At 36.1% G+C, this 27,854-nt stretch overlaps 2 protein-coding genes across 2 annotated transcripts in view; one reads left to right on the forward strand and one right to left on the reverse strand.

Annotated features, from left to right (window-relative positions):
- LOC149088649 (uncharacterized) overlaps window positions 1-7,926 on the reverse strand; it is a 74,903-nt gene extending 66,977 nt beyond the window's left edge. Inside the window, exon 1 of the mRNA XM_089248460.1 lies at window positions 7,788-7,926. The gene's annotated coding sequence lies outside the window, so the exon portion shown is untranslated. The remainder of the gene's footprint in view (window positions 1-7,787) is intronic.
- A 183-nt stretch (window positions 7,927-8,109) lies between these two features.
- Las (lipoyl synthase, mitochondrial) lies at window positions 8,110-26,777 on the forward strand. Its single transcript, XM_089248473.1, has 11 exons — window positions 8,110-8,218; window positions 9,878-10,035; window positions 10,661-10,757; window positions 14,460-14,540; window positions 16,621-16,777; window positions 17,894-17,951; window positions 18,050-18,178; window positions 20,833-20,978; window positions 21,164-21,234; window positions 21,458-21,569; window positions 26,567-26,777. The coding sequence occupies exons 1-11, from the start codon at window positions 8,156-8,158 to the stop codon at window positions 26,626-26,628; spliced, it is 1,134 nt and encodes a 377-aa protein (XP_089104599.1). The 5' UTR covers window positions 8,110-8,155; the 3' UTR covers window positions 26,629-26,777.
- Window positions 26,778-27,854: the final 1,077 nt, after the last annotated feature.

The raw sequence follows: 27,854 nt of genomic DNA on the forward strand, positions 1-27,854 counted from the left end.
ATGACCATATTGAGTGTTCCTGTTTAAATTGCATTATACAGTATTAACAATAACTGAAATGGTTCTTAATTTGAATGCGACAGACAATATGAGATGCATTTGATGCCATGAGTCATGAAAATACAGAATTATTGCATAGATACGAAATTAAAATTACAAAAGAAATATATTTTACACAAAGTTTACGCGTACTGAATTTACATCTTTTGGGAAAAACTGATCAAGCGATTTTTGGTAAATTTTGCTGAGTATTTTAACTACTTCCAAATGTATTTTAACTGCGAGATTAAATCGAATGACTTCCCGTCATTTGTGTTTACAGTATTTAATCAATGCATTGAATTCATTTGCAAGAGAATGAACTCCAATTTTACGTTTTCCCACTGTATCTTAGACATCAATTTTTTTTCTCTTAGTTATAGAGGGTGACGATTATGCTAGAGATGGCCACATTAAATAGCGCGGAATAATGTAAAATATACGAGCAGAACTAGCAATTCGTGATTTCAGATTCTAAAGGGACATCTGTTTCCAAAAATTAACCAACTTCAAGCAAAGGAATTTCGTTCTTCTTGAATATTTACTATCATTCATGTTCTCTCAATGGAAGTAAAAAAAAATTATATCAAATATATTAAAACTTTTGCTGTCATCTAGTGAGCAAAATTCAAACCAAAATTTCAATTTTTTAGTGTCCGTACAGAGGTTTTTGCCCCATGAAACGAATGATGAAAATGGTGTCCGTGACCGTATCTGAGGAAGCCCGTTAAACAGGGGTTCGAAATGCATTATTTAAATAGCCCTTTTGACGGGAAATTTTTATTTGGCCGTAAAAGAAGGGTAACCGTTAAAAACTAGTTTTACTGTACATCGATTTTAAAACAGTCCTAATAAAACTACTATTTCAATGTCTTTTAGAACGAAAAAGAATACTAATGGATTGTTTTTCCACATCTTTCTTATGGATTGCGTCAGCGTAAAAACGCACAATCCAATCTATTCCTCCCGTAAAATACAAGGAAAAAAAAAATACGGCTTCGTTTCACATTCTCTAGAAAACAACATACAATGCGCAAAATTAAAGTGCCAAATCCAGTTATTTTCGTTGGCGGGATGCCAATTCCGAATTCCACTTCGAACTGGGAATTAATTTGTAATTTAAAATTTCAACTTCAAATATATCTTTAATCACTGTATAGAAAACGTTCTCAAAATATCGCATTTCCTCATCATTTACGAAGTTCCCACAAGAGGGATAATTAAACTTTCGAATTTCCTAGAGATGCTCTCAAGAACTAATACTTCATCAAAAGAATTGAACAGTTAAACTTTCAAAAAACCAATTATAATACTTGCTTAATTAGCAATTCATGAATTTATATCGTTAATTGAACATTATTACGCATCATGTTGGTGACTGACCTCCCCCCCCCCTCCCCACGTTATGGGGATTGTTATTTTAATCCATCCCTATTACGCTGCTGTATGGAATCTTTATTAAGATTATACAAGGTTTAATAAAGATAGCGGCTTAAAAGTGGATCAATACCGGGAATGAATTTAGTCAAATCCATTCGAATATATTTAGTCAAAGAAACCACTTACATATTATGTGCGACCCATCCCTCTCGATTACAATAAAAAATGAAATCAAAAACAATATGCAAATACATAGTAAATCACTTGCAAACGGTTTCCGGGTTATTAGGCCATGATCTAGGCGATTTTCTTCCTGACGTTTCGCCCACATCTGTGGCAGCCATCATCTGAGGTTATTTGGACCTAAGTCTCCGTTCTTTATATGCACTTCTAAGACTTGATCGGCCACCGAAGGACCGCATTGGTTGGCTTGTGTTGATTTATTGTGCGCTGCAAGTGGTGTCTGGCGGCTATTGGTTGTCGAGGTCATTTTCTCTCTGGCATTGATCGGGAGCACATCTCGACTCCCGATTAATGCCTGAGAGAAAATTACCTCAGATGATGCCTTCCACAGATGTGGGCGAAACGTCAGGAAGAAAATCTCCTAGACCATGGCCTAATAACCCGGAAACCATTTGCAAGTCATTTAACGCCGGCCATGAAAGCCTCAGACAATATTACGTAGTAAATCATTTCTGGCATTGACCACCATCGTATCTTGATTGCCTTCACTGTTTTCACACGCGGACTCGTGATCCATCGCTGTAGGACAATCCACATGCATCTCAGACATTTTTTTCTCACCAACATAGATACAGAAACCTGGGGGGGGGGCTCAGGGTACTTGAACCCTCTCAATAACTTTCGTGAGTAGTACAGGGGGGGGGGACCTTTGAGCCCTCCCTTCCCAATAACTCATTGGTATAGAATCTAACGCCGCTGTGGGGTTGTGTGTGAGTCGTGCTGAACTCTCATCGTGAGGATCCAGGTTCGAACCACGTTTGCGACACAGTGGATTTTGATTGAAGTTGCGATTTTCCAACTTCAAACTCAATAAATGGTTAGGTTTCCCCGGAGGCACCCGAGTCTCCAGGGACAATGTGCTTTTATCACCAAGTGTGACAGTACCTGGGTGTCTCTCGGTTCCTATTATTATCATAACTTCGAGGTGTCAATGCGAGCCGGACTCCTATTTGAAAAAGTCTCTCTGCAGAGAACAAACAGTCCATCAACATGATACTTAATTCAAAATATGAAAGTCAGATGACAGCACCAGCAAGAACCGGAAACAAGCACAACTCTGACAACATAAATACTTTAAGGCCATGCATATACTTTGCGGCCAGAGCCTGAAATAGGACAGTTCACGGATTGGCCGGACTTCAAACTTTGGCCGTAACATATACATACTCACACAAAGCCGTTCTGATACGTAATGACTCATTAGGAAATTCCGCAAAAAAATGTGTACGAGGTGCATGTACGGTTACGCAGTAGTTATATAATCAACCGCTTGTACGGGACGTCTAATTACCCAATGCAACACCATCTATAGCAGAAAGCCTCCTCGCAAATCTCTTGACGTCACTGAAGAAGTCCATTTCATCTACAGTCATTGGATATACTGCAAAAAAGGTAAAAATATCGCATGCGTCGGCCTGTTATATCCAATTACTATAAGTGAGATGACCTTCTTCAGTTACGTCACGAGCTTCGCACGGAAGCCTTTTGCTATAGATGGTTTTGCCCAAGGCAGCTTCCAATGTTTCCTTCGTGTAAATGACTCTGCTTAGCAACAAACTTCTCAATGTCTGTCAAGATTACAGAGTCATTCCGATTGTTTTAAGCAACCTATTCCTCCTTGAACTCATATTGTCCAAAATGTATTGTGCTCAGAGCTTCAACTACATACGCATACCCTCTCTTCGTTCGATTAACCCCTCCCCCATACACACACACAATGGATGATATCGCCCACTTTATGAAACACTGCTATGGTAGAATTCATGTAACAATCATCCTTTACAGACGAAGCATCCTTTACACAGAAAGCATTAATTAATAGAAACTCGAATAATTACAACATGCGAGTCCTAACCAACAATGGTAAGAATACCGTGATCTTAAATGTGTATAGGCTATATGTTACGGTAAATGGGGTAAATCGGGTATTACGTATAATGACGCAGTTATTATGAATACTTACCAATCGTCTTGGTAAGTTTGGTAAATTTATCACGTTTACCTGCGAATATGCATAATACCCAAGCATATATATGTATGTATATATATATATATGGTATATCATACCAACGACGCCACGCTTGGGTATTATGCATAATCGCCGGTAAAAGTGATATTTTTTCCACTACTTATTAAATTTACCGACGACGCTTGTGGGCTGCGCCGCAACTAGCCGTTCCTGTGCCCTGTGCAAGAATTCGCATTTAGGCTCCTTTTGGCCTATTCTTGCGCCCAGAATGGCCCATTTAGTTCTATTCTGCCCCTCCCCCTCCAAATGGGCCTGTGCGGGTGCACCCGTTGTGCACGTGCCTAGCTGCCGCACTGCTCGTGGGTACTAAGCATAATCACCGATAAAAGTGATAAATTCAGAGAAATTTACCAAACTTACCAAAATGCTCGGCGATTATTCATAATAGCCAGTTTATTATATATAATGACCGGATTTATCACACATTTACCGTAACATTAATATTTTCAGCTGTTTTTTTTTTCACCATAAATTTACAGAAGAGCCCTCTCTAAAATTCTTAGTTTATGATCCCACCAACAAAAATCAAGCCTAAAAGCCTTTTTTTTTATAGGCAAATCATTTAAGAAGGATTGAAATACAGCGAAACTTCAGTGCAAATGCAGTGAAAATACAGTGGACTTCGCTATATAACGGTATCCAGTGGACCAAGAAAAAAAATCGTTGTAGAGAGATTAGCGTTATATCGAGAGGTAACAACATTATATCAACGTGCCATCAGAAGTAGCGATACCCAAAACTTCATCAACACTCGGTGATCGGGTGGTACCAAAACCGGTATTATTAGACGTTATGGCTGGATAAATGTCAGAAATATCGCTGAGTGTCAAAGAGGGTATTATAGTGTCGAATCGCAAGGCAATGGATAAGATTACCTATTGACTATAAAAAGCCTATGGGGATTTGAGGCGTTTAGAGTTCGGTGTTCTTTTCTACTTTTCTCCCATTGCAGACTGCGGAACCATTTTCGTGAACCGGCATAAACGGGAAAAATAATTTGCGAACAGTCGGGAAAAAAAACTATTACGAGGGTAAAAAAGCTATTACGAGGGAAATTTCCTGACTCAACTTTTTTATATTTCATATTTAAACTTTACTGTAAATGCGAGAAACCGCGTTAAGTTAGGACCGGTGCTGTCACCTATTGAATAAAAACAAAACTATCTGTTATAGTTCTTAAAATAAAATGGTTGTAAGTTTTAAACCTATATGTAGCATGAAAATGAACAACATATGGCACGAAACTATAAATTACTTACTTTTATGCTGCATACCGGTATAAACTCTATGCATCTCAATATCGGTGACTATAATTTTTAAGTTTGCAGCAAAATCAATTCCTGCAGCAAATAAAAATATATAGTAACCGATACTTCGGCACATAAGATTTACACTGCTATGCAACATAAAAATAAAAAATTAATAGTCTCGTACCAGATGTTATTAATTTTCATGCTGCACATCGGTTTAAACCAACAACAATTTTATTTCAAGAATTTAACAATTAATTTTGTTTTTATCCAATAAGTAACAACTGGGGTTCCAGCGTTTAAGCAATATTTACGTGCATTCCCTCTTCTGTACAAAAAATTATCGGTACAAAAAAACAAATGGTAGTGGTTAAATATGTATATTTATATGTTTTAGTTTATATGTAAACTAAAACACACATAATATAAACAAAGTCATTCAAAACTCAACGTACAAACTTTTAGTGGAAGGTAGAAAACACAAAAACAAAACAGAATCACATAGGAATGTGTGGCCGGAAACCCCAACCTGATCAGCTGGAGGATAAACGAAGATGCAGAAGTAGTTCTTCACTTGTCTTCACTTGTAGATGATTTGTAGTTCTTCACTTGTAGATGATTTGTAGTTCTTCACTTGTAGATGATTTGTAGTTCTTCACTTGTAGATGATTTGTAGTTCTTCACTTGTAGATGATTTGTAGTTCTTCACTTGTAGATGATTTGTAGTTCTTCACTTCTAGGTGATTTGTAGTTCTTCACTTCTAGGTGATTTGTAGTTCTTCACTTCTAGGTGATTTGTAGTTCTGCACTTCTAGGTGATTTGTAGTTCTTCACTGTTCTTGAATTTTTTAAATTTTTGTGTTATAGTATTTTGTATATATATATGCATGTACATTTAATTGTGTTTAATAAAGTTTTGTCCGACACGCCCCCCCCCCCCCCCCCCATCGACAAGTGCAATGGCTGAAATTGGCTACAGCCGATACAGCCTGGGCCGTATTCGGTTTGAAAGAATATAAAGAAGGAAAAAGTCGAAAAAAATTACATGCCTAGGTCCAAATTTTTACATGCCCCGGCAATAAATTTGTCCAGCTGTGTTAGACGTCCTCTTAGAACTAAAATATGTGACGAGTTTAAAAATATATTGAAGAATTTATATAGAGTGAAATATAAATAAATATCGTGTTGCAGGTGTTTCAAAATCTCCCCAAAAAATATCATTATAGAGGGATTGAGAGTGAAGGAATACGATCATTGTATCGGGAGGAATTTAACATTAGTCTATAAGCGATTCAAAAATTATTTGAAAAATATATATATTGTAGAGAGATTTATCGTTATATCGAGTATCGTTGTAGCGATGTTTCACTGTACTCAATAATGAGATTTGAAAACGCACGCACGCGTGAAACATGAATAATTGGAGCACTCGTGGGGTGTCAGCAAGGAGGGGACTGACAGCATGAGCGTAAAGTTCTGGGAAATATTAAGAGGGCTTACGCCTATGGATGACAGAGCTCTTGCCCTGCGGCCTGGCTACAAGGGGGCTGATAGGGGCGATTCCCCCCTTTTTCTCTAATAACACTCAAGGTCGCTGGTTCCCAACCGGTGCTACGTATGTACTTCGCAGGGGCTCCGCGGCCACTTGAGGAAAATAAAATAAATCAGTAAATTTGATATTAAAAATAAATATATTAAAAAGCTGCCCCCCCCCCCGAGTCGAAAAAGATTTAAAACTGTTGCTCTTGGTGATTGGTGATGATCAAGAACGTAATATCGAGTCCAAACGCAACTGGAATAAATTCAAACAAGTTCTCTCTCTGTTTTCTTTCCTCTCTCTCTGCTCATCATCGCGAAACTCCGTTGTAACCCTTCCTCCCCTTCGTTTTTTCAAAACCCTGATGGTGATTTTTTTCCACATATGATGTATCTTTCTACTATATACATATAAGAGTAAAATAGAATAGGTATGGTGAGGATGAAAAGAGAAATCTACTTTGTACGTACACTGTTATCAACTTATCTATTATACTGTTTTACTCTTTCATTTGTTTGCTTTCTTCTTTTTTTTTTCGCCGGAATTTTTTTCTTCTTTCTATAATTTGAATTACTAAGAAGGTAGTTGCATACTGCTTGGAAAAGTAGTATACAAAGTTGCATACTACTTGTACAATTTTAATGACTATTTTTGACTATCTGTATGTCCTCTTTAAGGCCCTGTATAAGCAGTACAATTCCAGAGAGATATTTTTTTAATGCTTTTTCCCGCTTTCTATGCGTCATTAACAATGAAAAGAAAATGATGAGCTCGGAAATGAAAACCCATGCATTTCAGTGTTAATCCCACGTGGATTTTTATATCCCCTATTTCAGTTCTCATTTTAAATTGAATTGATTATTTCGATTAAAATCATTAATTTCATGGGATGAGAGAAGACATTTTCCCTAAACAAAAAAAAAATTTGAAAAATACTCCTTTCTTATTTAAGAAATTAATTTAAATACTGTATATTTTGAATCGATATAGCGCATATATTTGTACAAACATTCACTGGTCTCATATCGATAATAACATTTATTACAACGAAGATTGTGTGCGGGAAGGAAAAAACGTAACCGTTCCGTGTCATTTGCATTTTTCTGAGATTCGTCCCCGCAATTTTTCATTTCCCCCATCGCCGTGCTAATGGAATGAAAATACGAAGTCAGGCTTCGCCGCAATGGACGACAAGAAGCGGAAAGTAAAGCGCTGTGACAGCCGGGAGGGATACAGCTAGGAAAAATTGATTCTCCTCCGTCAATGGGATATGAATATATATATTTAACAAAAGAAAATTGCTGCTTACCTTTCGAGCGGAAATCCCAGATAAGTCCGTGAATCCTTCACGCTGTGGTTTGAGCAAGAAATATTCCTGTACTGCATATTTGCTTCTTTTTCTTTTACTTCTCTTTTGAATGAATGAGAAGATCCCAGGAGCGAGGAGAGGAAAGCACACGCTTGTGTATAGTATGTATTCAATATACTCCACTTTCTCCTACTATTATATCACGGATCAAACCCAGACCGCGCGCACTGCTTTTCGCGCATCTCTCTCTTTTACTGTTTTAATTTTTATTTCCCCCTCTTTCGTTGCCGCCCTGCGTTATCATTTACTGCTGACAGATGGCGCGGTGAGCGCGTCTTGCGTCCTACGTGACGTCAGAAGCAGATACGATGATGATGATGGCCGCCGCTGTTTACGTTCGTGCGGCGATTGTAAACATCAATAAGAAGAAGGTACGTTGCTGGACATTTTAATTTACACTGACCTATATAATTTATTTATGAAGTTGTGTTGATCCCATTGATATATTTTTTTAATCCTATTTTTTGTAGGATTTATATTGCGCCATGATGTGTAAATATCAAGCCTCATTTAAGATAACGTTATGACTTCGATTGAATTTAAATTGTTTTAAAAGAGCACAATTTTTGGGGGTTGGGGGGGGGGGACCTCTACCCAGGGCCGCCTTAACCGCATCATGGTTCCCCCCTCCAGGGCCGTCTTAAGAGCATCATAGCCCCTTCCCCCCCTGGGCCAAGTGATCTTTCTGAGGCCCTACACGCAAATTCTCGGAAATTTCACCTAGATCTCATTTCTGTGAGGCCCCCCCGGCCCCTTGCCATAAGACGGCACTGCCCCCTCCCTTCAACCCCTAACTGGAAATACCAGCCTACCGTAGACGACAAAACCGGGGGCTGAGCCTGTTTCATCCACCCCCCCCCCCCCGAATAAATTATAGGAGGACAGATTCCCCCCTCCCTCCCCTGGTTGAGATTCCATGAGCAAGGTTGTGCCAAATTTGGGATTTTTTTTGTGACCAACTGATTACCGTAGCACTTTAGGTCTTTCAAAATTTTTCATTTGCTCTTCTCCCCGCTCTCGAAACGGTATTTGATCTCTTGCTAAGTGCAAGCACAGATTCAAATGAAGAGTGCAATCACATACCTCCCTAGAGCATAATAATAATATGAGGAAAATTTGTCTGTCTCGTAAAATACAGGATAAGCTGATGCATTTACACAATAAGTGGCTTCTCAGACAGATTACGCTGAATCCAACCTGCCTCAGCTTCATTTGCCAGCTGAATACGTCTACCTCCGCTCTATTCACAGCTGAGGTTGCCTGCCTCCACTCAGGAGGGGGGGGGATAATATGGAATTAAACAAACTTTGCACAAATTGCCCCTCCCGTCACATCATCCTCTATCCGCACCTGGCCGAGTGCTTAGTAGCATTTGAGGTGTTATTAAATATGCTGCTGCAGAGATACACTGTTTCAAATCGCATATAAGGCTTGCCACACAGTGCATAACATGTATCACTGATTTGAATTTAGATAGTGAAAATATGCAATGAATGTTACATTGCGGCATCCATGTTGACTGCAAATTAACCATATAGCTCGTACACATTCCTCCACAAAATTTCTAACCAAGCAGAAGGCTGTGTATCCTGAGTTGTATGCGAGTCGCTAATGTATTCATGTTGGTAGAATTTTGTGCTGCCATCTGTCTTCGATATTTTGAACACCAATGATTAATCCCCATGTACTACTACCTTATATCACACTAAATCTGGTCATATCGCCATTTGGCAATTTCCAATCGATGAAGTTGAGTGGGCAATGAAGGTGTCATCTATCTGTGGTTGTCCCACAGGCTCGGTAGGTAAAGAACTTGGTTTCTAAGTTTTTTCTCTCAATGGACCCTGGCGGTAACCTTCACGGGAAAAAGACGAGCATCTTACCACTGCACCACTCTGGTACTTCCCCATGTTAACTGACAGTCAACCCTCACCTCTTCTTAGAAAAATCCTTCATAGTACTACAATGTCAAATGATTAAAGTTTTTGGCTTTTGTTTGAATCTCTATTTATCACTCATCGATTCTCTAGAATGTCTTCAGAACATGTTCAACTGCTTCTGGTGGTAACAAGTCTGAACGATTAGAAGGACCTGGTCTTGATGATTTCATAGCTGGTGTCGTGCCGAGAGGTTCCAAATTTTCTGATTACAAAGGAAAGATAAAGCTTGATGTTAAAAATCGCAAAGAGTAAGTTTTTCCTTTTGTTTCCTCTAGCAATTTACATTGGTGGGAAACATTATTTCCATGAAGAAAACAACATCAATTTCATTTATTGGAATATAAGCTGGGGCGTCTGCCACCTTAAATCATCAGGGTTTGGTGATGGAGAATGACAAAAAGAAGAGATTTCTTTAGAATCCGTGGCAGCAAAATAAATAGTGCCTTCACAATATACCACCATTCAGTCCACAAGGCACTGCGGTGGTGGAAGGCCTGGACTCTGTCCCTTCCAGGATTTGAGCCCTTTATCCAGTTGCGTTAGGTCATGCTGGGAAAGACTGCAGTTGATTTTCTGCGGTTTGCTACAATTTCTAGGTGCAAATGGGAACCAGTCTTCCTTTCCAAAAAGTATTTTCATGAGTGGCAGGGGTGTTTTAATGCATAGACCTACCTAGACAAAATCTGGGGACCTCAGTAGGGGGGTTCTCAGTGTAAAAAAAATATATGTTCCCAGATGATATAGTGTAAATTAAGATGATCAACTTAATGTTGTATCCGTGGGAATAGAGTGAATCACTATGCACATTTCTGGATAAGAAAAAGATGTGTTCCGAAATCTCTTGAATCAATGAAAAAATCATTTTATTCTCAGGAGATTACGTCTGCCGCCATGGATTAGAAGCGAAATTCCAGTTGGTAAAAATTATCATCGACTGAAGGAAACACTGAGAGGGCTGAAACTTCATACAGTAAGTTGAATGACTGTTTCTATGACTGTCATCTTTAGAGTAATGTAGTTTGAAGGTTATTTCGCAGAGAAATCTAATGCTTGATTTATATAAAAAATCATCATTTTCTCTATTTCTGTGCATTTAAATTTACACATGGGTTTACATTATCAACATGCGAGTGAAGTTATTTACACACAATGTGTACTATATAAGTGGATGCAGGCTACTTGAACGAGGATGGGGATCACAAAGAGTATGGGGGTCATATTCAAGTATTGCATCTACATTGGGGAAAAGGGGGGTTTCAGATTTGCTGATTTTGATGACAAAGGGGGAGGTTTGACTGACGCTTACGTCATTAACTGTCTATTATAAAAATATGAAATATTCTTTATGGTGTCTTTTTACTAGGAATGCGAAAAACAAGAAAAATCTTTCTGTAGTTTTGGGCACCTGAACTAACAGTCCCACTATTATTGATAAGTCCTCAAAAGACGTCTTTTTCTAATAGACCTCTCAGACCTCAAAAGAAGCCCCCTCCCACAATGCACTGTCTCACTTATAAGGGGGAATATGGATTGACTAAACAGTTTTGTACCCACTCAGTGTGTCACTCATTTGTTGTCCTTGAGTTATTTGCTGGACTCTCAGGCATAAGCAGATACATGCGCTTCAAATAGGAAGGGAGGGTTCACAACGAGTGTGCATGGTGATCGGGGGAAAATTGTCTACTTTCGCCCTGCCACCCTATGTATAATCTCAATGGGCAATCCCAATCAGAGGCATACGCAGGATTGAGGGGGAACAATGGGTGGGATCTCTGAGTTTTTTTTAAAGAAAATTTTTGAGTTCTTAGCCTTCAAACAGCATTGAAATTAACAGAAATTGATTATAACATATATAAAGGTGTTTTATTCCGATATTTTAACTTTTTCAAAAAAACATTTTTTGCATAATAAAGTTTGCAAAGTAAAGTTTCGATTGTCTGGGGTAGGAGGTATAGAGGCTCGTTACCCCCACTTAGCTATAAGAGAAGTGGAGTGAGGACTTTGGGAGCTGTCCCTACACAACCCCATCACACCCTTATGGAGCAAAATGGGCAAACATTTGCTGAATGTGTTAACGCAATGCGGAAATTTCAAATATGAGACCTATAAATTATTGGATGGGGGTTGTTTTTTTTTCACTTTTCAGCCAATAATTATGCATTCTTCATCTTAAGAAAAATCAATAAAACTGAATACTTACTTTCGTACAAGAAAAATATTTAATATTTAATTTAATAATTAATATTTTTTCCACCATTATATATACAACAATGTACACATGCAAGTTTTTCAATAAACAATTTACAAACACATCCACTAGATCATAATTTGGAATATTAAAATGATAGTTGTGTGATAATTAAAATACATTGATGTTATAATTATGTTGGTAATATATAATTATATGACTTTGATGATTATGACACATTTATCATTTTGCGTATTTTGCTTTTCATATTTAAGCGAAAACTGATGATATAAATAGTATTAATTGCATTTTATTACTCCTCATTCTCACATTATTTTCCCGCAATTATTTTTACCAGAAATAGAGAATTTTAGGTCCTTTGTTTGTTTGATTTACATGGGATAATTTTAGTTTTTTTTAGGACATTCATGCAGTTTTTAATGAAGCATATTTTGTCAGTTTTTCCATCGAACAAAAAATAAAAATTGTAACCCAAAAAATAGTAAGCAATTTCTAGACGATTTCAAAAAATATTTATGAAATTTAAAATTCATATGAAATATTAATTTGTTATTTTGAATTATGCTCATTAAACAGAAATTGAATGTGAAATGAAAACTATATGCGTCTAATTTTACAATTGCGGTATAAAAATCAATGCAACTTTTAACATAAAACTATGTGCACAGTTACTTATGAAACTGGAGTTTATTTCCATCTTCCTTTAGTTTTCCCCATTGGTTGATGCAATTATAGGCAGAAAACGATATCGCCTTTTGTGTGTGTGCGGATGGACAACTATACTAATGAAATAATATGAAAACAACTGAAAAAAATACTGAAGATGGAAGTTTTCCATAGTTTCGATACTGTAGCAGGCAATGTTTTGCCTGACTCTCTCCATCACGCCCACTTTTGTATTCCTCCACGTCGGCTCACGCACATCTTTGTTATTGTATAGGGAGTCTTCACTCCAGTTTCCCTATAGCTCAGTGGTTACTCCCCCTTCCTCTTGCATAGGTCTCTGATCCCAATATGCATTAGGAGGTTGGGGGCGGGAGCAGAGCTGACAAAATTTTGCTTATAAAGGAGGGACCAGCGTTTGTCTGACCGGATCAAAAAGGGCTAAATATCTGCTGACATAATTCTTGAATGGCCCCTATGCAAAGTGAAGGGTGGTGAAATTTCCACCTCCGCCCTCCCACCTAGCCAATAATACAATTTTTGTCCCCTCCCCCCTCCTCTGATTCCTATGATTGATTTCGTACCACCATTTATTTTGCATGATTTTGATGCTATGCGTTTGTCCTTGTATACTACAAAACACTGAATTCATACACCTGCCATTTTTATTTAACTCTTTGGCCGAGCACACAGTGGAATGTAAAGGTATGCAACACAGTCAAAACCTGTTTTAACGTTTTAAAATCTTGTTTTAACAAACACTTTTCTTAACCCCCACCCCCAAGATAAGTTTACATAGGAACAATGCAAAAACCTGGAATTTCTTTATAACAAAACTTTGTTACAACGAAGTGATTTCTCTGGTCTCCTAGAGTTTGTTATAATGGGATTCGACTGCATAAGAATTGAGACTAAAAAGTTAAAATTGCATGTGGTGGGGCAAAAAATGTCTGCACATATTAAAGGAGGAGTAACATAAAGAAAATGACTAGAGGGGGTTCTGAAATGTAAGGGTGTGATGATGATGATGATCTCTCTACAAAAGAGGGAAAGAAAAAACATTGAGAAACGGACCAATCAGCTGATCAAAGGAAACAAACCAGTTTGTTCAAGTCATGCACCTCGTTCAGTGGCCTCTTTCTCTCCTTCATCTCACTTCTCGAGTATGTGCAGTGTAGAACAAAACAATACAATTGTTTTCATCTGGTAGTTTCTATCATACACTCCCATACCTTTTGGCTGTGACACTATATGCGTGGCCTTTGATTACTAATGAGACATATATGTCCCACTAAGATTTCAAAATGACTACTGAGACATGCAAAGATTGTTTGGAAACTAATTGTAATGTATCCCACTCATCTAGCCAGACCAGTGCTCATATTTTATCTTTAGTTACTCAGATGGCGGTGCAGTTGCCTTGCTCAAAATCATATGTATACTGTCCTCTCATTTATATAGCACCATTGACTGCAACTGGAACATATGTGTCCCAACATTGATTTGAATAGGTGGAAAAATACCAAATATTGAATTTACTATATTTGTGACCTATTTTGTCTATTTTCATAATAAATGAGGTCAAAAAATAAAAAATAGGTAGTCAAAGTGTTAAAATTTGAAAGATATGTGTGTGATGAAGATATATGCATATGCAGCATGTTGTGTATACTAGTGGTTTTGTTTGCTGATATTGGTACTCATTTAGTTTTTCGGTGTAAATACATGTTTGTCTGTCAAGTCCTGCGATTTTTGATTGGCAGTTAATCGATAACAAGGTTTTCTTTTTTCCCCATTCAGGTATGTGAAGAAGCAAGGTGTCCTAATATAGGTGAATGCTGGGGCGGAGGTGAACATGGAACTGCAACTGCCACTATCATGGTAAGTTATTAATTTTTATGATTTGTATTGGTTTGTCCCTGGTGACATTTTCTTTGTGTGTGTATGAAATTTTATCTCTTCTACATAATCTCATTCAAATAACACAAATAGGATCGAGGTTAATTCCAGAAAATTCACTGACAACAATTCATCACCATGCCATTCACCAACCTATTTTTCAATATTTAATTCATGAAATGGAAAATTCTCCGAAAAACTTTTAGCTGACATAAGTGAATAAATTATTGTGTGAGCAAGTGAATGAATAAGTGAAACCGGCCTGTCACTAGAGCTAACTCGTTCTTGTCCACTCACTCACAAGGTCTCAGTTGATCACTAGGTATCTCATTGTATCACTCACTCTCAGGGTCGCACCCGCTGTCACTCACTCACTAGGTTGCTCATTATGTCACTCACTCCCTGGCTCACTTGTTAACTAGGTTAACTTACTTCAATGGCTACTCACTCTCAATGTTGCTCATTATGTCACTAGCTCAGTAGGCCGATACTCATTTGATCTCTAGGTTGCTCAATAACTCCCTAGGTTACTCATTCTATGATCAACTCAGTAGGTTTCTCACTGTGTTATATACTCAATCACCTGGTTGCTCTCTCTGTCACTTGCTTACTCACTAACTGTTGCTCCCTGACTACTGGGTTGCTCATTCTATCGCTCACTCACCAGGTTGCTCACTCTCACTGACTTAGTAACTAGGTTACTCATTCTGTTACTCCCTGATTTGGTTGTTCAGTTTGTTACTCCCTGATTTGGTTGCTCAGTCTGTTACTCCCTGATTTGGTTGCTCAGTCTGTTACTCCCTGATTTGGTTGCTCAGTCTGTTACTCCTTGACTAGGTTGCTCACTCTGTCACACACACACACACTCAATTGCCTGGTCATGCAGTTACTCACCAGGTCTCTCATTCTGTCACTCGCTCACTCAGTAGATCCCTTAGTCTACCACTGGGTCACTCATCGTGACATTCATTCACTAAGTCGCCCACTCACTCACTAGGTCACTTACTCTGTCTCTAGGTCACTCACTCACTAGTTTGCTCATTCACCAACACTAACCACTCTGTCACTCACTTACTAATTACTGTACCATTTATTGATTCATTCACTTGGTCATTTCACGCTCACTTACTGGCTCATGTCAAACTGTTGTCAGTAAATTTTCTTAACTGAATTTTTCTAGCTGTGAATTGTTGGTGGTGAATTTTCCATAAACCATTTCATGTAAATTACATGCATGTCCAACCAGAATTTAGTTGAGAATGATGAGATAAGAAAAGAAAATTGTGGAAATAGTCAGAAATGGGGAATAATTAATATAAGAAATCCTTGTTTTTAAAATGTCAAATATTTATAGGTCAATTAGTATAAGAATAATTGATAAAAATTTTATTGGAAGTCAACATGAAACCTGATTGATTTTCGGAATTAAAATTTTTTGGTGTAAATGCTATGTATAAAATGCTTTTTTTTTTCAAAAAATATATATATAAACATTTTTACCAACCCTGATGATTTTGTCTTATGTGCTTATGTTGCTGAATTAACTAATCGCTTTAAGAAAGCGACACCTGTATTTTATCGGAGGATGATGTCACTCTCCGTATGAATGTTTTCAACAGCTGGCTGATGCAAGGATTAATTTAGGAAAGAGAGTGGCATCAACCTCAGATAAGTTACCATTCTGTGGCAGTTCAGCAATTGTGAGCTTTTGCCTGAGTTATAGGTCTGACCTTCCATGTGCGGTCCTGTTCAGTGTGCATGAGCACTAAGGAAAGATTGAGGTTTTGTTGCCTTTTTAGTCTAGTGGTCTAGGGCGCTCACCCATCAAGTGGGAGGATGTGGGTGGATTCCTTGCAAGAGCAGTTGAATTTTCTGTCTTTCCTAAATTTATCTTCACATCAGCCAGCTGTTAAAACCTTCATACCTGTATTTTAGTGTGTTGTGTGTTCAAAATTTTTTTTTATAATTATTGAGTCATTTATACATTATTTTTTTATTAATTGCTTATTGAGAACACAATTTCTTTTCAAATAAATGTCTTTCAGTTTTTAATCACTTATAGCTTCTGGGTGACACGTGCACTAGGGCTTGTCGTTTTTGTTCAGTGAAGACTTCATGGCAACCTCCTCCACTTGATCCAGAAGAACCTGCAAATACAGCTGAAGCTATTGCAAACTGGCATCTTGATTATGTAGTTCTGACATCCGTTGACAGAGATGGTGATACTTTTATGCAATATTTCATTTTCTTTTTTTGTCTGTGATTTTCTTTTATATCAGAAGCAATATTAATGAAGCAACTTCATAATATTTTTATCTTAATATGGGGGGGGAGTGATTTACAAATTGAACAAAAATAGCTTTGTACTGCTACAGTTGAAGGGTTGTGCTGACGGTTTATGCTACCCAACCAAGGATGATGACATTCTTTGCTATTCCTGCAAAGGTTTTTAACAGCTGACTGATGCAAGGATGAATTTAGAAAAGAAAGAAAATTCAATTGATCTCACTTGCTGGGAAAGTGCCCTAGAGGACAAAGGCAACGAATATCTCAATCTTTCGTTAAAGCTTGTGTGCACTGAACGGGACCATACATGTACGGTCAAACCTAATTCAGGCCAAGCTTATAATTGCTGGCACTGCCACTAGATAGTGGCTTATTCAAAAAATAAACCTTCATATGCATAGCGGAGAGTGATATCATCCTTAGATAAGTCACCATCTGATTGCAGTGTCAACAATTATGAGCCTAGCATGAGTTACGTTCTACTGCCCATGTACTGTCCCATTCAGTGCCATGAGCTCTAAGGAAAGATTGAAATTTGTTGCTTTTATAGTCTAGTGATGTGGGGCACTCAACTGGCAAGTGAGAGGACATGGGTTCAATTCCCCTCAAGAGCAGTTTTCTTTCTTTCTTTCTTAAATTCATCCTCTCATCAGCCAGCTGTTAAAAACCATATTACATGTTACACGTTACAAATGGTTACATGTTACTTAATCAAGTTCCTGCAGAAACCAACATATGTTCTTGTTATGGCACTTTACGCAGTTGCAATCATGAGCTCCATAATTGAAACAACAATCTATGTTACCATTCATTGTATTCACTATCATAGTAATTTGACAGAATAATGATTCATGTTACTTACAGGCAAAAATAATTGTTTCCCTGATTCAGTGATGACTTGTATTGCATCTCCTGTAAACTTTGGGAAAAAACCACATAAATCATTATTCGGCCAAACCCCTCAGTTATAAATTATTTTATGCCATTTATTTATGTTTTGTATCAGTTTCGCGACCAAAAAATATCTGATATAGACTTTCTTTTACTAGATCTTCCAGATGGAGGTTCTTGTCATATTGCAGAAACTATAAGAGAACTTAAAAAAAGGTAATTATGCCAATGGGTGACTTTTTTTTATATGCATATATAGAAGAATATATGATAATTTCTTTTAAATGATTATTTTTCCTTTCATTTCGACACAGGAAGCCCTCTTTGTTAGTTGAGTGCTTAACGCCAGATTTTAGAGGTGATCATGAAGCGATTGGAAGAGTAGCTGATAGCGGGTTAGATGTATATGCTCACAACATAGAGACAGTTAAAGAATTTCAAAGGTAATTTGAAGTATTTATAACGAATGTCATTTTTTTATTCTCAAAGCAGTGTGGTTGTCAGAAAAAGTTGAATATCAACAGTAATTTAGGTCTGTACTGATTGCTTGATAAGAGATGGCTGCAGAGTTCAGATTCGAACCCAGACTGGTTGAGCGTGGTTTGTCCATGTGCACTTCACACCAGGCCTGTCATTTGGGGAGGGTCAGGCCTGGCTTTTGAAAATATACTAAAAATGGTATATATATACATATACATGTATACAAATATATATAAATGTATATACACGTACATTGAGTAGATGTTGAATACATTCCAGCCTTGAATATTGACTTTATAATTCATAAACCTGTATGTAACATTAACACTGATTGTAACTGTCATAAATTAGAACAAGTTAATATTATAAAATATCTGGGTATTTATATTGACTCTGACATGAAATTAAATCCCATGTTCATATCTACAAATCAAATTAAGATTTACAATGTATAAATTTTATTTTCTAAAATATTTTGTTAATCGCTCTTTTGTAATCACCCTTTACTACTCACTGTTCCATTCTTACTTATTATATGGTTTACCTATTTGGGGTAGTGACTATTTGACTAACTTAAAACCTATTATATCACTACAGAGAAAATTATAAGGCAAATTTTTAATGACTATTATACTCCTTCCATCACTCTCTTCAAAAGTATAGAAATTCTACCCTATAGATACTTATATTTTTATAAATCCCTGTTACTCTTTAAACGTCAATACTCCCTACCATTTATATCTACTCGATCTTCTGCTAGGCATAATGCTACATATTCTTTGCCAATTATTCACAAAAACATTAAAAAAATTCATTTCTCTTACCTAATACCTAAGTTTTACAACTCTTTACCCACTGAAATTAAGAATGGTTCCTCTCTTTACATGTACAAAAAGTACCTTAAAAGATATCTATTTTCTATTGATGATATCTCTGTGCACTTTTAGTCTTTTGTTTTTTCAAAGAAATCGTCCCTCACACTAATTAAAGTAATTGATTTTCTTTCATTATATATATTTATCAACATTTTAAATATTTGGCCTTTCTGACATTAGCTCAATTATTCAAATCATACTTATCTCTAATTTTGATATTTAAAATGCACCCACCACACATTGCCACAATGACGTTACTATTATTTTTTTTTTTTTTTTCCCCCTTCACCCATCTATTATTTGATATTTAACTATCAATTTCCCTCCCCACTTATATTTGGGAGTAAAGTTTATGTAAAAGTGTTCATAGGTATTTTTCCCCTTCACACATTGTACTTTTTTTAAGCCATAACCCATCATCCAGTATGTGACAGCCATGTTCACCTTGGATGAAAAGTTGTCTCTATTTGTATATGTATGCTTGTACATTTCTTTGCTAAATAAATAAAATTTTTAAAAAAATGTTGTTTGCCCCCCCCTCCCCCCGGAAAAAGTTGAAATGATGGCCCTGCCTTACACCATGCCTCTACCGATCACGTGCAGCTTGATTATTCTTTTTGGCTGTTGAGTCATTGTCGGAAATTGGGAGTAGAACCATCAGTTTTGTCTGCACCTGTGGTTACTATTATGCATAGTATTTTTTTATAAATTGGTTCCAGTTGTGCACAGCAATCTTTTCCAAAATGTCTGGTTGCATTCCTTAATTTCAGGTCACCACTGTTGAACATATAGAAAGTTGTTTTAGGATTGGTTTGAACCTTCCCCCCTCCTTCTCGAGCTGAGATTAAAGGATATATATATTACATTTACACTAAAATAGAAAATGAAATAAAACTGGCCTTTTAAGAAAAAGGGAAAAAGATCCCCCACCTTCTGAGGAAATCTTGCATACGCTACTGCAGAGGAAGATAACCCTAATGAATCCTCCTACTGTTTGAGCCATTTAATTCAACATTTTCTATAATTGTTTTTGATAGTTTGTAGTTGTATATGTTAGTGTATTTATGTATATATTTTTTTCTGTACATGGTAATATACAATATGCCATGCACACCAATGGTGTATTTACTTATTTGTATGTGCAGAAAAATTTTCTCAATATGCAGCTGCACAGCCATTCAGCTTAGGGGGAATATTGATTCCAGTGATGAAAACTTTTGTTTGTCTCTATTCTGAGGTATAGCTTTCCATGAACATATTATCCTTCTCATGCCAGAAGCATTAATGTTTAAATTTCCACTCTTTGAGGTTTATCAGCTGGTTGGATTCCTTATTTTGCTATCCAAGTTTTGCCAGAAACGGGAATTTTTAACCCCTATTGAAACACATGCTACAAAGCATTTTAGGGAAATGACACTCACAGAGTTACATGGGTAGAATAAACATTCAAATGTCATTTTTCATATTTGGAACTTTATGTATTCATGCTTCTGGTATGAGGGGGATGATATCTTGTGGTCAATGTTGGTTATAGATTTTTTTTCTTCTAGCAAGGTTTTATTAATTAACAATTCATATAACATGCTAATTTATAATTATAAATATCTTGTTTTGTTGCAACATTTTCAGTATAAAAACTCCATCGTGATTCTTTATTTCTGTCATCAGTCACTAATGTTTTGTGATTATGTATGGTAAAATTTATGCTCATTGTGAATATCATTCCCCTCCCCCTTTTTCAGTTTTGTTCGAGACCATAGAGCAGGATATGAACAGTCACTTGATGTCTTGAAGCATGCAAAAAATGTGAGGCAGAGCTTAATCACCAAAAGTTCGATCATGCTAGGATTTGGAGAAACAGACGACATGGTCAAGAAAACCATGGAAGGTACACTTTGTCCTGCTATATATCTTTCAACATGGTTTAATCTGCAAATTTTAAAATAGGAAATCTAATAACAAAAGTTGCTTTTAATGTGGAAAAAGCATAAGCTTCCAGCCAGTTTAAAACATTAACTGTCATGATTTTTATTTTTTAATTATAGTGAATTAATATCCATGTTTCTCAAACAGATCTTAGGAAAGCTGATGTGGATTGCTTGACTCTCGGCCAATACATGCAGCCAACAAAAACTCACTTGAAAGTAATATATTTAGTTCAATTTCTGTATTTATAATTTTCTTCATGTTCATATCTCCCCTTGAAAAGTCAGGACACTCTGCAAAGTGGCGGGCTATTTTGTGAAGTGACTGACTAGTTGCTACCACTTTGCAAAGAATCGAGACTTTGTATCATTGACGTATAGAAATGTTAGAATATCCTCTTTATGAATATTTTATTATATTACATGTGTTGTTTGCTTCTAGGTAAGAGAATATGTTACTCCAGAAAAATACCTTCATTGGGAGACAGTTGGTAATCAGATGGGTTTCCTGTACACTGCCAGTGGTCCTCTAGTCAGATCATCTTATAAAGCAGGTATGAAAAATATTATTTTATTCATGCTTTTGTGTATATATGAGGGTTGGGACATAAGTCTTGGCAACAGCTCTTTTTTTACTCCCCCTCAAGAAAAAATGTAGAATGTACAGCAAATTTCAAAAAATGAAAATGAAAGAATGCATTTTTGTTAATGATAAAAAGTTGGCATCTGCCAAAATCTAGAGATTAGGCAAACTTTGGTCATGCAAATTTTAGTCATCATATTGGGAAAAATGCTCCAGAAATTGCAAATAAGCAAACATAACAGGCTAATCGTTTAGGCAGATGACGTCTCAGTTGTTGGCAATATTTGCAGTGTTTGATGTTGCAGAGTTTCTATAACATGGTTCAGTCCAAACCATAATTTCATTGCAAACATTTGCTATTTATTGAAATTACTGCATGCATTGCGGGAGATGTGAGACAACTTATGAAAGCAATGTTAATTTACTTAAGTAACAGTATAAACATGAAGAGAGAGAGCGACAATACCAGACTGTGGAGACATGGTATAAGGATGTTATGGTTTAGAACAGTGATTCCCAACGGGCATTAACGCCCCCTGGGGGACGATGGAATGTTCCAGGGGGTGGTAGAAGCTACGGGTATAGCATGGGATTCTATGGGTTAGATTGCATTGGGGGCGCTGGGAGAAAAACATTTTTGAAAAGTGGGGGTGGTGGGACAAAAAAGGTTGGGAAACTATGGTTTATAAGGTCAATACATTGGACCAAAAATTCTTGTCCACTAAGAAGAATTGTTCATTAATGGATAATAAAATACATTAAAGCTTGTCAATGTAACTCAAAAAAGTGACTGCTAATGGAGATTGTCCGTTATGGGAGGTTCCACTGCATATAGTGTATTCTTCTACTTGAATATATTTCCATTTGTTTCATGCTAGTCCTGTATTCTGTATAAAAATATGTAGACATGGTTGGAGGGAATACACAGAAGTGGTGGGCTATTAATGAACTATTGGAGAAATCAGCTGCCTCACAGTTATTTGGGAGGAGGGTCCTCCCTGATCCTGTAAGCAGGGTTGTTTGGCTTAAAGTTTTTTTTTTTAAATCACATAAAAGTAGCATAAATATAATTTTTCTCCCTTGAAAAATTCCTGGAAGTACATTCTAATGGCATATCTTTAAATGGTATAAGTGGGCTTTTTTTCAGAAAATCTCATAAAAGTAGCCTGAATGTATAAATTTTTTTCCATATAAAGTATCTTAGCATCTACTTAAAGTTATATACAGTACCAAAACGTTTCATTCTTTTCACATTTTTTTACCTTGAGCTACATTCTGATGCTTATGCTCTATTTTTAGCAAATTCATGAGTGAGGACTGCATCACACATCTACATGTAGTAGTATAGTATCGCGCAGGTAGGGTTTCCAATTTCCCCATCACAATCAGGAATGGGAAATAGTATTTCCCGAAAATTCTGGAAATCACTTATTTGCAGTGGAACCCTCTTTATACAACATTTAGGTCCGTCCTCAATTATCTCTCTATTCTTTATGATGTTAAAATATTTCATTTATGGGCCATATAACTTCAATTACACGATGTTTTCACTCCGATCCAAAATTTTGGCAAAACTAATTCCACCCGATTGAATCCTATAATTTTTTTATAGCCAGCATAAACATATTTTGTGCAACTATATCATTTCCACGCTTCAACAGCATCAGCGTGTGGATCATACAACTTTTATCAAGATGCACATTTTGACACTAACAGGATGACATGGCACCCCCTTGGCCAGTCATGTTCACTTGACTTTGGGGCAGGGGTACCTCAAAATATTTTGCATAGTGGTGGGATTGCAAACTTTTGTGCATTGAAAGCACATCCACATCATTACCATGAGTATGTCATGGTGACATAGTCTGATGTGTTGTTAAACATTCATTTTTGCACTTCCACCTCCTTGTCAGAACACGGTAGACAACATATTTAACATTTCTTGTGTAAGTTATTGTTCGTTTAATGACTTTATTTTTGTGATGTTTTCATTAATTATGAAATCATGCAATGCTAATTAAGTTAACCATTTTGTTCTGACTGGCAATTGTTTTCATTCTGAGAGCAAATTTTCCCTGTTGAATGAGTACAGCATGGTCTATTTTAAGTTTTTAAGTATTTTTCCCCCTTAGTCATAAAATTTCATTGCTTCAAGAATATTCATGCAACTTTTCAAGACATTCTGACCAGCATCACTTATTTCACAGTGTTTTGAAATCAGAACTTCAGTTATAATTTCCCTGTATGTCATAAGTCATTGCTAATCAGCATAATATGCATTAATTATACTTCATTAAATGCATTGTATTTACATAGTTCTTATCACAGCTTTTGCAAAATAAAGTTTTTCAAAACTTTATGCTTTAACTTTCTGTTGAAAGTTATAATTTGTGTTATACTGTGTTACAGTAACTGGAGAAAGCATCTTCATTATATGGTTAATAATAACAATAAGAATTTTCAAACACGCAGAACTATCCCTTCAGTTAAGCTGTAAAATGAGTTGTTTAGCTAACTAAATTGCAAAAGTTGGTTTTTGTTAAAATTTAAGAAATATTTATACATTAAATATATATAGGAATAGTGTTTATTGCATTAATAAGCATTTTATTTTAAAATTATCAGAAGTTTGAATGATTTTTTCAGAAATTTTATTGGTTTTAATATAAATACTATTTAAACCCAAATAGTACTTGGTTTTTCCACCAACCCTGCCTTCAGGTTCCAGTCATCAGATTTTGCCAAGCAATGTTTTCGAAGTGCATACATTGTTAAATAATAGGCTCCAGCATCTATGTATGATTGCCATGACTTGCATCCCAACCCTCTTATCTGTATTATAATTTCTTGCTATTAAATAAAAAATTGAGTCTTGAAATTTATAGGGGCATGGTATGAGAATTATCATGCAACCCCTGTCCCCTGAAATTGTCAAGAAAAATATCAAGATTTTTATTCTTTCTATTTATTTATCTATATGTTTATAAGTTTCATATCAAATCGTAAATTGTGATCGCCAGTAAGGGCCATTTGGCTCTTTAGTAATTTTTTTCTCTCCCTTTTTTCTGTATTCCTCATTTCTCACTAATAAAGTATTGTATTGTATTTTAAAAAAAACACTTATAGAGTTTCTATCAATCCTGTTTATTGCCACGTAATTGATATGTTGACAAAAATGTGCATAGGCGGATAACAAAATAACTAGAGATGGGACGAATATTCGGCTGCTATTTGGTATTCAGCCCTTTCGCTAAATATTTAGTTTAGCCGAATATGTGTAAATCTAAGTACAACAAACGAATTTTAAAAAATCATATTAATTGTAATTTTTCAAATAAATTTACAATTTACTGATTATATTTTATTGTGTGGTGCATACCCATTGCTTTCTGTGCAAGAAGTTATGCCAGGGTGAATTTCTGGGATAAGTGAAACTGAAAATAGAATCTTATTGCAATAATGTGGAAGTAAGCATGAATTACACAAGTTCACTAACTGAAGGATGTGCCTAGACAAGAAATGTATTGATCTACTCAAAGAACATTTAGAGAGGGAAAATAAGTTGTAAATTTTTATGATGCATTAATACTTGAGAGTAAATAGAAGTTAACATTTTCTTAATTAGATGTAAAATTGTAACAAGTGTGGAAAAAAAAACTGATTCTGTAAGTATAGTTATACCTTGGCTGACGAATGCTTCTATTTACAAATTTTTTGTCTAATGAAAATTTTTCGTCACTTTTCTGCCTCAGCTAACAAATACAGATTCCGCTAACAAACATTTTCATTGATATGAATGAACGCACTAAATAAATAGCCGCGTTGAATTTTTGCACCAATCATGATCAGAATTTCTGTCACTTCAGCCTGATTAACTCATGTCCACCTCGGAATCTTTTTTTTCAGACGTACTTACACTTTTTCCTCTGAAATTCTTTGAACCATTTCATATAAAAGGAAAGATTCAGTCAAACTAGAAAATTCATTGGGAGCCTTAGTTTTCAGAGCACGTGTTCTCTCAGTGCAAGATAAAAGCATAAAACTGAACAGTCTGGACATTCTAGGAGCTTATCTTCTCCATCTGCATGTGTCAGACGCAGATATGAGCTGGCCAAATCACAAATAAATGAAGACAACTATACGAACTCGACTGGGTTGTCAAAGCTAACTTTAGTAGACTAAAGCTGGTGTTGGTTGGTTGGTTGGTTGTGTGTGTGTGTGTGCGTGTGCGTGCGCGTGCGTGCGTGCGTGCGTGCGTGCGTGCGCGCGCCTCCAGTACCTTCAACTTCTCATTTATCCAATTTTGAAGCTTCTCATTTCAACATTCTGTCAGTTTTCACCTTTTTTATACTGCTTCTTGGTGTTTTATATAAATACTTATCTTTAAATTTTGGCAGAAGCTGAAATGAATCATACAATCCTCCATAAAAACCTACCAGAAATCATGTTTCGGCGAACAAACATGATTCTGGAATGAATCATCATTAGCCGAGGTATCACTGATATTAAAATACAATATATCATTGTTAATTTTGATTGTTAGTATCGTGTCAATAAAAATCTGTTACCAGTTTTTTTAATATTTATTTAAATAATAAATTCCATAATTAGGATTCAATATCAATCATTTGAAATCACCAATAATTTTGTTTTCAATTAAAAAAAACACTTTTATTTATATTTTTGATGAATTTTAAAAAAATTTATATTCGGTATTCGGACAAAACATTAAATTTTGTCTGATTTGGCCCATCCTTAAAAATAATCTCAGTTTAATGGTATATAATAGGTAACGTAAAACTATTTTTTAAATGAAGAGTATACTCTTTCATTTGATCCCTTCAATTTTTTGGTGAAGAATATTCAAAGTTTCAAACAGAGGCAGAAACCATGCTAATCTGTCTTATATATGATTTTGCATGATCTTATTTATAAAACTTACTGAGGCTTTTTTTCCTCTCATTGCAGGAGAGTTCTATCTGAAAAATTTAATAGAAAGGCGGAAGAAACAACACAATGATCAAGAATGATTCCTGTGATACATATGAATAAATTAGCATCATGCAAATTATAAATATATATATGTGGTGATGTCTGGAAAAGAGGCAGTTCTGCATTCAAAAGTTATTTTGAGACATACCATATGTTGCTTCTGCTAATGAATGCATCATTCATGATAGATTTTTGTCTTCAATTTATTTGTTTGTTTTTTCTTCAACAGAAGCTCTGTGAAGGGTGGTTAACTTCTTTCTGTTGGTGGGCCAACATAATAGTTAGCTGCAGCATTGCGGACCGCAACTCCGGCATATAAGCAGCATCAGTAAAATGACCCAGAAAATTTGCAGATTTGTTATGCCCCATTAAGTAACATGGTAAAGCACACTGGCAATTTAGTGGTTAAACTTTTGCCTTGGACTTCATATTCCTATATCTCTTCGTGTATGGCCACATAACTGTTCTTTATCTTGTTGTGTTCCTAGCTAGATACGATGCATCAAAAATTCTGTTTCTCCTTCAAATTATTCCATTCAATACATTCATAGTTTGAATTTCAATTTCTTTTAATTTTCAAACAAAATTTTTTTTTTCAAATTTTCTGCAATTTTTTTTCCTTTTTACTGGTGATGTGGCAGATTTCCCCCCCCCCCAATAGTGATACCCAGCGCTGCCAATAATCATCTTGCCCAAGTGTGGAACTCTTGGTCAATGGTGCAATAAGACCTCAACTGTGACGCATTTTTTGTTCTATGTAATTAATTAGACTCGTCGTAGCTTAGTTGAAGTTTTGAGGGCCATTAAAAGTTTTCATTAACTTCAAAATGTTTCATCGCAGTGAGCAGAACTCTAAATATGCATACAAATTCATATACTATACATAAGTAACAACCTCTCCCAATGAGGTGGCAGAAAAAAAATTGAAAGAAAAATGGCAATTTGTGTGTTCAAAAAAGAAAAAGCAATGTTATGAGAACATAAATTATTTTTGTCACTAGAAATAATTACACTGCACGTGATGCCGAGCAATGTGATTTGGCATATTCACAGTAATAAAATTGAAATTAGTAGGTAGATATTCTCTCCAACCTGGTAGGGACCCATGATGATGTCAAGACAACCTTGCCTGAGGACTTAACTCAAGTGATCTCTTTATTAATAATGGTCTGATTTTTTTCAAAAGTGGGTTGATAATGCTATGAATAAGCTGTGTGGTTGAAAATCGACAATGTTCACACAAATTGATACCCTCTTTCTTTCA

The sequence above is a fragment of the Pholcus phalangioides genome, unplaced genomic scaffold (assembly GCF_987345545.1).
Source record: "Pholcus phalangioides strain wild (caught in Gottingen) unplaced genomic scaffold, Ppha-v1.0 ptg000003l_1, whole genome shotgun sequence".
Classification (NCBI taxonomy): Eukaryota; Metazoa; Arthropoda; class Arachnida; order Araneae; family Pholcidae; genus Pholcus; species Pholcus phalangioides.